The sequence below is a fragment of the Branchiostoma lanceolatum genome, chromosome 7 (genome assembly GCF_035083965.1).
Source record: "Branchiostoma lanceolatum isolate klBraLanc5 chromosome 7, klBraLanc5.hap2, whole genome shotgun sequence".
Taxonomy (NCBI): Eukaryota; Metazoa; Chordata; class Leptocardii; order Amphioxiformes; family Branchiostomatidae; genus Branchiostoma; species Branchiostoma lanceolatum.
In genome coordinates this window covers 20,916,652-20,929,776 of record NC_089728.1, presented here as the reverse complement: position 1 = coordinate 20,929,776, position 13,125 = coordinate 20,916,652, and the positions used below count along the sequence as shown (strand labels likewise).

Here is a 13,125-nt window from a genome sequence, read left to right as displayed (position 1 = left end):
TGAGTTCAAGTTCTGCAGCTGGATGTGCCATGGTCGTGATTTTGGAGTGTCTAACAGGTCTTGCGGCTGGAAGGAAGTTGTGGCCCCCCCTAGCAGCTTGTTATATCTAGTGTTCAAGCTTCAGGTCCCCATCTCACAAGACATACATGTAGATGTCAATGCTTGATGGCAAACCACCAGGTGCTCTATCCTTTGGGTTAACACTGTAGATTCAGCTCAATTATCTAATTCTTAGACTATTTGAAAACAATGTTAAAGAATGTACTTAATTATTGTAACCTTGTTTCAGGATCTGATGGAGGAGAACAAAGTGGAGGACATAAGAGATAAAAATGATGAAGTTCTTCCGACAGACAAGGCACCACAACAACCAGGTAAGAGACAAGTTGGTTACTTTTTTTGTGTGAAAAGCTTTCAAAAAGTTTTGTGCTTCAATTTTGTCATCAATTTCTCATGTTTTCTGATATTTTATGATACACTAGTATTTCATTGAATGAATATCTATACCAGAAAATGGAAATCAAGCATTTCCCTGCAAAAACACCTGATGTTTTCTTTTATTACGAAACACATTTTATTTCAAGTTGCCCGTTCTACTGAATTAAATTGATCTTTATTTACACAACCTGCAGGCATAAACAAGCAAGAAAGAAAGGTGCTGTTTAAAGAGGCAACCAAATTCCATCCAAACTTCTCTATGTTTACAGAACAAAAGAAAACTACTCTCCTGTTAACATCACAAAACCCACACATTACAGAAAAAGTGGGAGCATTTGTCTTCCACTGTCTCGAAAAAAGAAGTCAAACCCAAATAAGATTTAGTGTTAGTATTTGAACTAGAATAATCACATGCTATATTGTTACCAATTGTCTGACTGTCCTTCCATGTTTCATGTACTTGCAATTAGCCTACGGGCAAGAACTTGCAATAAACTTAAACTTTATTTTCAAGAGTGTCCAACAGGATCCTATCTACCTGAGAACAGTACCACCTGTCAGCTGGACTGTCCACCTGGGTTTGTGCCTGCACCTGATGGTGGTAACTGCACCTGCGCACCTGGCCTGAACCTCTCACCTGATGGGCTCACCTGTAGGCCCACCTGTGCACCTGGATTCATTCCTTCAGGTATTCTCAACGTCATGTTGGTTGAATGTATCCTACCATATGTCATCAATAATGTTACAGTTTTTAGTGGAGCGTTAACGCAACACTTTGTTTAGCATGCGTTGTCCAGTGGTTAGGGATCTTGCTTCTGGAACTAGAAGCCGCGAATTCGATCCCGGCTGTATTGCTCACCCGACATGCTCGCTACCGGAAAGGGTCGTAGTCCTTAGAACGGGACATGAAGCCGTGGTCCATTGTGCTTGTTGAAAAGAGCTAGGGGAATTTCCCCAGTACAGTGAACCTGTAAATACTGCGTACATAGCGTCTGTCTTCTCTCTCTAGACCAGTGGAAGATTAGCTCTTCAGTGAGCTAAACTGGATCGAGATTACTTTCCTTTTGCTTGGCCATATGGATCAGCATCTGTGGATCTGTGGGCAGGGGTTCAATCCCAGCTTAGACATGTAAGGGATGGTTTCCATCATTTCAGATGGTGACATAAAGCTGGCGGCCCCGTATATCCAGGGAGCTTCAGGCATAAGCCTCAAGTGTCAGACCTCTGCACATAAAAGAACCCAGCACACTTATCAAGAAGAGTAGGGGTGACCTGGTGTGCTTGGCTAAATACACAAGCTGTGGCAAGGCTGCATTGTGCAAAAACATTTTTTGTCGCTCTGAGATTATACTCATGATCACTTCAGGGACGTTGGTCACATTTCATTTATTTTTCAAACAAACTTGCAGGGCCTTAACATTGCAGGTGGGAAACTGTTACTAGTAGTATTATGCCATATAGAAGACAGAACCTAAATAATATGTTTGGGGTGTGATGAGTTCACGCATACAGGGAGAGGTCACTGTAAAAACCCTGAACATGAGACCCACACAAATATTTCATTAAAGGTGCCCTAAGCGATTTCAGGGGGTAAAACCTGAAATATTCTGGGGAAAGCAATTCTGTTTGGTGAGGTTGAAATTTACATTTACTTCCCTATATTAGCACATCTGAATCATTATTTCATACTTTGGGCGTTTAAAAATAGTACAGAAGCAAGCCACAAAAGGAGTATTTTATTTATTGGGTCCCCCCAAAAATCAGCCTAGGATCCAGCCGTAACCGTTTTCTGTCGACAATCTTCGGTAACTTCCGGCTGCGTGACGTCACAATGCCCAAGCACATTGAGCCATGACCACGTGATTATTTCTTCGGAAGCGTTCGGGACTTATCGGTCAGAATCGTGCATGTTCGGAAGATTTGAAATGATGGCTGGCCTCCAAGTGCTCAGATTTTCAATGAGTTCCCACCGCACAACGACATCACATTTTTGCTCCATGATGGTCGATATACAATGGGATAGTTTTATCTAAACTTACTATGGATAGAAATCAGAAAAAAATTGATTTTGAATATATGACTTTCAGCGCCCTAATATTGCTTAGGTTGCCTTTAACAGTTCGACATTATATGATGCTTCACTTTTCGTACTTTTGTATTCTGAGATGTAAGACAATTTCAAAACAGGATACTTTTAGATACATGTACTTGATGTCACGCACAAATGTTTATGTAATGGACGAAGTTTGTAAGTATGTCGTCATGTGTTTCAAAAAGAGAGAAGTAGCCACTAGAACTTAGATATACGGTAGTACATTGGTATAGTGTTTAGTATTGTATTAGACATTAACGTTTATCATTTTATTATCTCAATTACCCATGTATGCATATGGCATCCTGTGCATTTATCCTCCTGGGGAATAAACATGCAATAAAGATTATTATCATTGTAAGATTATTGTCATTCTTACAGCTGATGAGCTGACCTGCACCTGTCCAGCTGGTTTTGTCAGCTCACCTGACGAGTCCTTGTGCATCTGCGAGGACTTCTTACTGAAAACGTTCAACGAACACAACTGTTCCTGTCCAAACGGCTTTGTTCTGTCAGAAAATGGAACATGTTCCTGTCCTGAATCTGTTACATTCATCAATGGAGAGTTTTTCTGTCCTGAGAATATGAAACTTTCCAACGACACTGAAGATGGGTGTCCTGAAGGGTTGATACCCTCCCTCGATGGCTCAAACTGCACTTGTCCAAACAACTTATTCTTTAAGGACGACGAAGACAGTTGTACATGTCCCGAAGGTCTTGTTCTCTCACAGACAAATCTCGGAGACATCTGTACTTGTCCAAAAGGTATGGTGCTCATCAACAATGGTAAAAGTTGTGCGTGTCAGGAAGGATTTGTAAGAGCAGAGGATGGTCTTAGTTGTGTTTGCCCAGGGAACTTAGTACTTCAGGACGATGAAGATTCACTCAAGTGTTTGTGTCCAGAAGGAATGATTTACACGGAGGACAGGCTTGCTTGTACTTGTCGAGAAGGATTTGTGTTAACGGAAGACAAGACAAAATGTAAGTGTCCAGGCAATCAAGTTCTTCACAAGGATGGCGAGAAAGATTCTTGTATCTGCCCAGAGAGAATGGTGTACACAGAGGACCAGCTCAACTGTACGTGTACAGAAGGGTTTGTGAGGACCGAAGACAGCGAACGTTGCGTGTGTCCGGGTAACCTCGTCGCGGTGCATGGCGGAGAGAGCGGGAGGGAGGTCTGCTCGTGCCCTGAAGGAATGACTCTCAAAGAAGGGGCTGCAAACTGTTCATGTCCAAACGGCCTTGTGGTTTCTGTAGATGGACAGAGGTGCGAGTGTCCAGGAAATCTGATTCAGGTGCAGAAAGAGAATGATGATGATGAGGATGATATTTGCTCCTGTCCAGAAGGAATGACACTGGATGAGGAGGGAACAAGATGCTTGTGTGCCGACGGTTTGGATTACACTGATGACAAGCTGGGATGTAAGTGTCCTGGAAACCTGGTTTTTGAGGATGATGACGAAAACTCTTGCAGGTATGAATCCATATGTATCATTACTACAACTCACATAAAACTTGTGTGGCGTCGCGGTGGCACAGTGGCAGGGTGTTTGGCCCCAGAACCCAGAGGTACCGGGTTCAAATCCGGGGTTCCCTGATTTGTCCGTTGACGCTGTGCCTTTGGAAAAGGCACTTTACACGACTTTCCTCACTTCACTCAGGTGAAAATGAGTACCTAGCTTTGGTTAGGGACGTCCCTCGGATAGGACGTTAAATGAAGGTCCTGTGTTTGAGGAGAACCACACCTCGAGCATGTTAAAGAACCCACCACACTTATCGAAAAGAGTAGGAGTCCTTCCCGGTGTGAGTGGATCATATAAATCTGTCCAGATATGCAGCTTGTACTCTTCAGTACAAACCTGGTGTGTTACGCCTTGAGGCGGTTTACCGGGTATACAACACAAACAACAAACAAACAAACAGAGATAGAAGGTTGACAGTACAGCATGCATATTGTCTTCATCTTCCGAAAATTTCTTGAGTTCATTTCTTTCATATCTCTCTCCTTGTATTATTCAGTGCACTCATTTCGGAGTATAGTAAAACTCTCAGTAATCAAATTAATGTGGTACTGTGTGCTGTCTCTCTTCTGTAAAGATGAAGTTTCTTTCAATGAAGCAATGAGTGTACAGCTTAGATGATCAGAAAAAAACTTTTCAAAACATTTTGATGATTTTCTCTTTCCACGGATTAGAAGTTTCTTTCAATGAAGCGATAAAGTTCACAGAGAGGTAGCACAATGAGCACAATATACCAAAGCTTAGATGATCAGAAAAAAATTTTCACAACATTTTTTTCTCTCTACAGATGCCTGTGGGGTATGACACCCACAGACAATGGTAGAAACTGCACATGCCCAGAAGGTTACGTCCCCTCCCCTGACGGCCTGGCCTGTGTCTGTCCTGGTAACCTGATACTCCTAGAGGATGACGTGACCTGTGGGTGTGACTACGGTCTGGAACTGTCCGAAGATGGCCTCTCGTGTAACTGTCCGGGGGACTTAGAGTTCACTGAAGATGGTCTGGACTGTCAGTGCTCTGGTAGGTCTGTTCTCTAAGATGTTTTTAAGATTTAACATTTTCTGTTATAATTCATGAAGGTAAACTGAGCTATCATCACATAAGACAGCAGGCTCTTAAAGGGACATATTGTAGAATTTGGTGGGCAAAATCTACAAATATTCATAGAATGTTGGACGAAATGGCGTACAAGTCAAGCGATGGTGGGGATTGCGTATATGATCTTTTTTCAAGACGTTCGCACATATTGTTGTGCAGTGTAATAAGGTAGATTCAACTAATAATGTAGAAAAATAACCAAAAAACAGTGAATTTTGTTTTTTGTTCCGATCACAATATGCCCCTTTAGATGAATATCATCAATTGTCCTAAATACCAGCTCAGGTATATAACATTGCTAATAAGACAAGATAACTGCATCACATATTTAAGGCATCGAGAGTTGTTGTTGATGTTTCTTTTCTGTCTGTGTCATGTATTTCAGGTACACTCATACTCCTGAACCTTGAGGGAGACTGTGGCTGTCCTGATGGCTTTGACAGAGTCAACCAGTCACACTGCATTGGTGAGTTCCAGAGTGTTGTACATCTCAATATTTCCCATGATTGACAAATACGCATCGCCATCTTCTATCCCATCAACAGTCTATTAATAGGAAGCTCCTGGACAAACGCTAGAGTTTCTAGATTTCATTCATTCTCCAGAGCCTTACATGTAACATCTACAAAGCTTTTAAGTTAAACATAATTCCACCAGGGTACATACATGTATTCACCACCCTGAAAAGATATGTCCAAACAGATCTCCAACCCAACGTCCTAAGGTATATACTCCTATATATATGTATCTTAACTGTGCATACATGGGGGTGCTGCACTAGAGACCTCTCAAACCCACTGTTTTTGAAAGAGGCAGTTTTATGTAACCCAGCGGATTAATGTTAATGGACGTTATGAAAAATGATGGACTAGTTGATGAAGGGGGATATTAAGTATTAAAGAAAGTTGAAAAAAATGTGATTAGAACTAAAAGGTTTTCTTGATTTTCCTTAATATGCTATTTCATAATTTTTTTTGAATCACACATTTCAGACGTGGATGAATGCAAGGTTGACCCTGGCACCTGCGGAGTGAACGCCACCTGCACCAACACGGAGGGTTCCTACACCTGCACCTGTTCTACCGGCTTCTACTTTGGCAGCACAGGCTGTGAAGGTGGGACTGAACGATTATAAAAGAGATGAAAACTTTGGCTGTTCCAAAAATGCCATTATATTCTAACAATGGAAAATATATTTCAAAAAGTGGGGTCGTGTGGCATAACGGCAGGGTTTTCGGCCCAGAACCCAGCGGTTCCAGGTTCGAATCTCCTGGCACCACCAATGTTGGGTCCTTGGAAAAAGGCACTTTACACGACTTTCGTCACTCCACCCAAGTGTAAAAATGGGTATACATGTATTATGTGTGGGTCACGACATCAGTGATAGCTGCCTGTGTCCCATGTGTATTGCACTGTTGCAATTCTAATAAAATCAAAATCATATAAAATCAAATCTTGAACAAAACTAAACAAATTTGAGCAAGAAGGATTCCTTGTATCTTTTGCATAAACAGTGACCCACAGGCCTAGGTGGGCAAATAATAGTGGACAAACTCTTAAGCCAACTGTACACACTCACAGCCATTCAACAGAAAACTTAAAGTTGAATCCATTGGAAGAGTTCAGTGTAGTTCAGTGACCCAAAGGTGGTTTGAATACTTTGACAAAGTTTATCATATCTGAACATGTACCGGAAATGTCGCTACATGTACAGCATGGCGTCGAGGTGGCGCAGTGTCAGGGTGTTTGGCCCAGAACCCAGAGGTCCAGGGTTCAAATCCGGGGTCCCCTGATTTGTCTCGTTGCTGTTGTGCCCTTGGGAAAGGCACTTTACACTACTTTCCCCACTTCACTTAAATGAGTAGCTAGCTTCGGTTAGGGACGTTCCTCGGATAGGATGTTAAATGGATGTCCCGAGCCACACGTCAAGCATGTAAAGAACCCACCACGCTTATCGAAATAAGTAGGGGTCCTTCCCGGTGTGAATAGATCAAATAAATCTGGCCGGATATGCGGCTTGTACTGTTCAGTACAAACCTGGTGTGTTACGCCATGATGAGGTTTACCGGGTATGCAATACAAACAAACAAACAAACAAACAAACAAAACATGCACATGATGAAATGCACAATCCTGATTTTCTGTCATCCTTGTATGTTTCCCTGTTATGCCTGAGCTAATTAGCATTTTCACATTTTACTTTGTCCCCACAGATTTGGATGAGTGTTTCCTGATCGAGCCCTGCACAGGTGTGTCTACCTGCAGAAACACACCTGGGTCCTACCTGTGTGACTGTGGGCGTGGCTTCAGGTTCTTTGAGGGCAACTGTACAGGTAGGTAACACATAGTCTTCTGAAGGTAGATACTTTCTATATAATAGGTAAATTTAAAGGTAAATTTAAGGTAGTCCCATGATAGCCTTTGAGGCCATAGGGCCGGGCAGTGGGTTGTTAAGTCACTGTGTAAGGACACAGTATTGGAAGACAGAGCCTAACTGCTTTTCACCTCCCCAACCAAAGTCAGGTACCCATTTTGCACCTGGATAGTAGATACAGATAGACTAAATTCATCTGCCTAGTTATTCTCTTTACACTGTTTTGTGTGGAAAATTCTGGATGATGTAAATTTTCCTTCACAGCACCAACTCGATTTGGAGTTAAACAGACGTTTTGGGGGTCCTCGACCGAAATGGGTGGGTGAAAAAGAGTGACTGGGCGGACCTTATTGTTCTCTCCTGGGCTGATTATGCAAGTTTGGGGGGAAAAACTCCATGCGTTTACTTTGCAACAAAACACAATGGAAAAGTCCCCATTTTAACCCTTGCAATTACATTGTATATCACCTCCACTATACGAAGTGTGAAGCGGGCAAATGCCTGTATGGCTCTAGTTGTCGACGCCACCTGGCGGCGAACTAGCGAGTGCTTTACGACATGCCCCGCATGCTTGGTATGTTAATGGGCGATGAAAAGAATTCTTACTGCTTCTTGATATTGATTTTTGTTGCAGATGTGGATGAGTGTTCCATTGAGGGAAGCTGCACAGAAAACGAGGACTGTGAGAACAGCGTCGGCAGCTACGAGTGCACCTGTCATGTCGGGTACACCAAACAGGGACAGTACTGTGTGGGTAAGGCAAGATAAAACTTGATGGCAAAACATAGAACCTGACAGTATCTGATTGTCTGAATCCTTTTCTTATTTCATTTAATTCATCATCATCTTCATCATCATCATTGTGGTTTACCCCCCAGATAACCCTGCGAGGGGCAAAGTAGGGGGGGGGGAGGAGGTCACAGGCTATTAGATTTCATTGATAAAGAATACAACACGGGGTATTCCGTATCACCGAGAGTACCAGCCCGACCGCAGGTGGGATCACCCGTAGGCAGGAGGGCGATTTGATCCGTGGGAGGGCTGGGACTGAGGGTGATGTGGGAATACACTGTGTTCAGTGTGTTGTATTTTATTTATGTCATACCCACCCGAGAAAACACGCAATTTCATGGGAAATATGCCTGAAGTTGAGAAAAGTTGGTGTGTTCGAACAAAAAATTGTAACAGCTGCAATTCCAACGACAGAGTCCAGTATTCAAATTTTTGACAGCGGTGCACTCGAAATGCATTGTAAATATTCTATGGAAGCCCATGTGATAAAAGTAGAACCCTGTGTGATACGGTAAATTATCACACGATGCAGAACACCCATATCGAACGTTTTTGCGGCCCAGGTTTGACATAAATGTTTATCTTTAACAACCTTCCTTTCATCACTAGATGCAAATGAGAAGAGAACATTAAGCTATCATTATAATCTCAAGCCATTTCCTTATTACAAGAGCAATTTAAGTAACACTGGACTTCTTTGAGTTTATACTTTACAGATGTCATATTGTAGGTGTGTTGTAATATCTAAATCATGGTATTTGAAGTTATAGAAAGAAAATGTTGGCCAAGCTCACCTGAAAGACTGAAACAAAGAAGCGAGTAGAACAGTCTCCTGGCCCCCGGGATTCAAACCCACACCGAAACCGAGCTGCCAGATCACAGGCCACACGCCTTAACCACTAGGCTAAAAGGTCCAGTTAAGACTGGTCAGTTGGAGGCACTTGAACACCACTGTTACACTGAAAACGGGCAGTCAGATCACAGGCCGGACGCCTTAACCGCCAGGCTAAAAGGTCTAGACCAGTTAAGACTGGTCAGTTGGAGGTACTTGAACACCACTGTAACATTAGACCGTATTCTGCTTGTTTTGGCCAGCCAGACTCAAGATTAGGTTCAACTTGGTCTTTGACATGTCCATGTACTTCCAGATTCTATGATAACTTCTTGCATGTTTGTTTTACCAGATATTGATGAATGTTTTGAGGACGCCCCATGCGGCAGCGTTGGGGTGTGCACCAACCTCCTGGGGTCCTTCAAGTGTGGCTGTCCTACTGGTTACCATGGAAATGGGATAATCTGTAGAGGTCAGTACTTTAGAAATACTGTAAAATTAATGCATTTAAGTTTGTGTGGTTTCTATTCAATTTCGTGCTAAGGCAAAAATTGAGTGTTCGTGTTGGTTTTAAGTTTGCGGCAACGCTATAAAGTGACTGTCACACACTGCTACTGTATTGGACAAAAATGTTCACGGTGGTTTTAAGTTTGCGGTGAAACGGTCGCCGTGAAAACCACGAACATAAAACCACCGCGAACATTTCTGCCTTTACAGTACTATTTTTTTAACAAGCATGGTGATGTTTTCTATTGTTTGATGCTGATTGCCGGGCTACAAATCCCACATCTTCTTAAATTGTTGGATTTTTGGATACAAGAGGGTCTGCATGGGGGCTAACAACATTTTACACTGAATTCAGAAGAACCCCCTTTGTATCACACTAAAATCAAGGAAGGCAATTATGCAACATTTTGTCAGCTCGCTACGATTATGTAAATAAAACGACTTTCCCCGATGAATTACGGGACATGAAAATGGACTGCCTACGTCTTACAGAAAAGAGCATGCAGACCCTCATTACTCATGTGATACCTTTATTGCACAACAATTGTACAAGGTACAAAGTATGGCTGGTACATAGCTACAGTTCTATATAATATCTAAGGGCTCAAATCTACCTATTATAGTGATACAAGAGTCACTGTATAGTATGGGTTTAGAATAGGTTCTTACAAACTTTGGAGGAATTTCTATTGTCTATTCTTCGTTTTCATAGAACGTTCGAAAACCGCTACGTCACGCATGGGCGCCATGTTGGATGATAACCCCCAAATAGAACATAATAAAGATGGCACTGTCAAAGTTAACTACTGCGGGTCCAAGTGTTTTGTCTTCGTATTGTCAGTCCTTAAATGGTGTTGCAAAGGCTAGGTACGAGGACAAGGTCGCCACAATAGGTTTCGATCCCTACGCTCTGCGAAAATCGGCGTATCAGACCGATTTAGCGCTGGTGCCGATGGTGGAGTACCCGGACATTGTTAATTATCTAGTCCTTTCGGCGTCATGGGCGACAAACGAGCAGATGAAAGCATACAAATCAACGGAGGCATACAACTTCTTCGTCTCTGGCTGGGTGGACACCCTGCACATGAAGCTGGTCGATCCTGACAGAATCCTTGTTACAGCACGGGTAAGTTAAAAGTAAAGGAAAGGAAATCCCGCGGGGAATCCCCTGCATGTTTTGAAACCTAACACCATCAATATTGATTTCACACATAACGCCGATGTCGCGGGTTTATCAGCTTCAAGCGGTGTCAGAGTGAAGCCTGGGTCCCAGATCGTATAATCGGGGCCCTCACATCGTCCCCAACATATATCAAGAAAAAAAGTCGGCGAACAATTCCGTCTTGTCTGACGTCCATGACAATTGCCATGCAACAGAGAATTTCTGAGTCCGCTTCTATTCCAGTGTCGTTAGATTATTACAGGTCGACCGTATATCCTGTGCTCCTGGGGCCCGCACTTACCTCGACAAACTTTCAGTCCGTTTCTGAATAAAACATCTTACATGTTACAATTGTTAATATTATGACATGTGTTGGTCGAAGGTGTACATGACCAAGCAAAAATTATGCTAATAAGGAAGTCATTTGCATAATCAAAATATTTTTTCCATAGGTGAAGCACTCCCAAAGAGCCAGTGCAACACCTCTGAACCCGTGGTTTTTGGCCGAAAAGAAAGGCAAGGTCATCTTGGCCCACTGCAACTGCATGGCAGGTGTCAGCGAGGCATGCTCCCACATTGGCGCAATACTGTTTGCAGCAGAAGTAGGGGCACGGTTGAAAGACTCAAGAACCTGCACCCAAGACAAAAGCCAGTGGACAGTACCATCATATGTCCGCAACATCCCCTATCTGCCCGCCACAGAGATGGATTTTCAGTCTGCCAAAAGAAAGCATACCTTGTTGCTAGAAAGAAATGTTACACCATCTGCGACTCGCACAATGCCTGAACCGACCACTGAGGCTGGAACCGACAAGGCTGAACAGCTTCAGTTTTTCTACAATATCTCAAATTCAGGATCCCACCCCCAAATTCTTTCACTTGTACCTCCCTTCAATGACAATTATGTAACCAGAGAGGCAGTCCCTGTACTCCCAACACCACTATCTGATCTGTACGATGAAAACTGTGCTGAACTGAGTTTCAACGAATTGTGTGAGAAGTGTGAAGAAATCAGTATTGCTCTCACACCAGATGAAACCCAGTCCATCGAAGAAAACACTCGTTTACAGTCAAAATCAGCTTTGTGGTATAAACAACGTGCAGGCCGCATTACTGCATCTAATCTTAAATCAGCATGCCACACAGATCCCGACAAACCATCAATGTCTATCATCAAAAAGGTATGCTACCCAGAATCACAGAAGTTTGCAAGTGATGCAACAGATTGGGGCCAATGTCATGAGGCTACCGGTCGTGATGAATACATAGAGAAAATGATGGAAAGCCATGAAGGTTTTGTAACGTTTGATAGTGGTTTCCACATCAACAACGAATGGCCATATCTAGGAGCAACACCAGATGGTTTGGTCGAGTGTAAATGTTGTGGGAAAGGAGTATGTGAAATTAAGTGTCCATTTAATGCCAAAGACCTTCCTCCAACAGATTTGGTAAATACCAGAAACTTTTGCTTGAAGGAAACTGATCACACGATCCACCTTGATCAATCGCATACTTATTACTACCAAGTACAAGCACAGATGTTCATCTGTGATGTAGAATACTGTGATTTTGTAGTATGGACCAAGAAGGGGGTGTATATAGAGAGAATCCTGCCTAATGCAGAGTTTTGGAGTAACATGACCTTAAAATCTAAGAAGTTCTTTGATAAGGCAATTCTCCCTGAAATTGTTGGCAAGTGGTTCTCCAAAACTGAGTCATCAGGGTGAACTGAAGAAATAAATAATAAATGTTATCTTCAAAGGTTCATCAAAAGTATAACTTTCATTGAAAAACTTGACTTCAGTCTGAAGCAAGTACAGTATTGCAATGCCCAGAAATATTTATGCAATAAAAAACATAAATATTGTGATACAAAACATTGCACATGTATTCAGAATCCATACAAGTTTGTATGTCTTCACTATCAAACAAGTTTTGTTCAAGAAATATTGATGCAACAGATAGCATCACTTGCTTATACAGTGATACAAGTTTGAATATCTTCACTATTAAGCCAGTATTGTCTCAGAAATACAACAGATAAAATCACTTATACAGGTTAGTATTGTCCGATGACCAGAAGTATTGAAACAATGGATAGCATCATATAGTGATGTATTTCAAAACCACATGTTTGTTGTCTTCACTGGTTATCAAGTATTGTAAAGTCAGGAAATATTGAAACAATATATAGCATCATACATCAGGTGTATTTCAAAACCATACATGTTTGTATGTCTTCATTATTAGGCAAGTATTGCAATGCCCAGGAATACTTATACAATAAATATCGTCAACCCTACTGTAAGT

General features: G+C 42.2%; 2 protein-coding genes across 2 annotated transcripts in view; both read left to right on the top strand.

Moving 5' to 3' along the window:
* The first annotated feature begins 291 nt into the window (after nt 1-291).
* The window catches only part of LOC136438104 (fibrillin-2-like), a 64,185-nt gene continuing 51,351 nt past the window's right edge, over nt 292-13,125 (top strand). Inside the window, exons 1-9 of the mRNA XM_066432783.1 lie at nt 292-374; nt 953-1,126; nt 2,912-4,004; nt 4,838-5,070; nt 5,534-5,614; nt 6,141-6,263; nt 7,362-7,481; nt 8,157-8,276; nt 9,499-9,618. Coding sequence (XP_066288880.1) covers nt 296-374; nt 953-1,126; nt 2,912-4,004; nt 4,838-5,070; nt 5,534-5,614; nt 6,141-6,263; nt 7,362-7,481; nt 8,157-8,276; nt 9,499-9,618 — 2,143 coding nt within the window. The 5' untranslated portion in view covers nt 292-295. The remainder of the gene's footprint in view (nt 375-952; nt 1,127-2,911; nt 4,005-4,837; nt 5,071-5,533; nt 5,615-6,140; nt 6,264-7,361; nt 7,482-8,156; nt 8,277-9,498; nt 9,619-13,125) is intronic.
* Nucleotides 11,582-13,112, top strand: LOC136438116 (uncharacterized). The gene has a single exon (XM_066432822.1). The coding sequence runs from the start codon at nt 11,595-11,597 to the stop codon at nt 12,540-12,542; it is 948 nt and encodes a 315-aa protein (XP_066288919.1). The 5' UTR covers nt 11,582-11,594; the 3' UTR covers nt 12,543-13,112.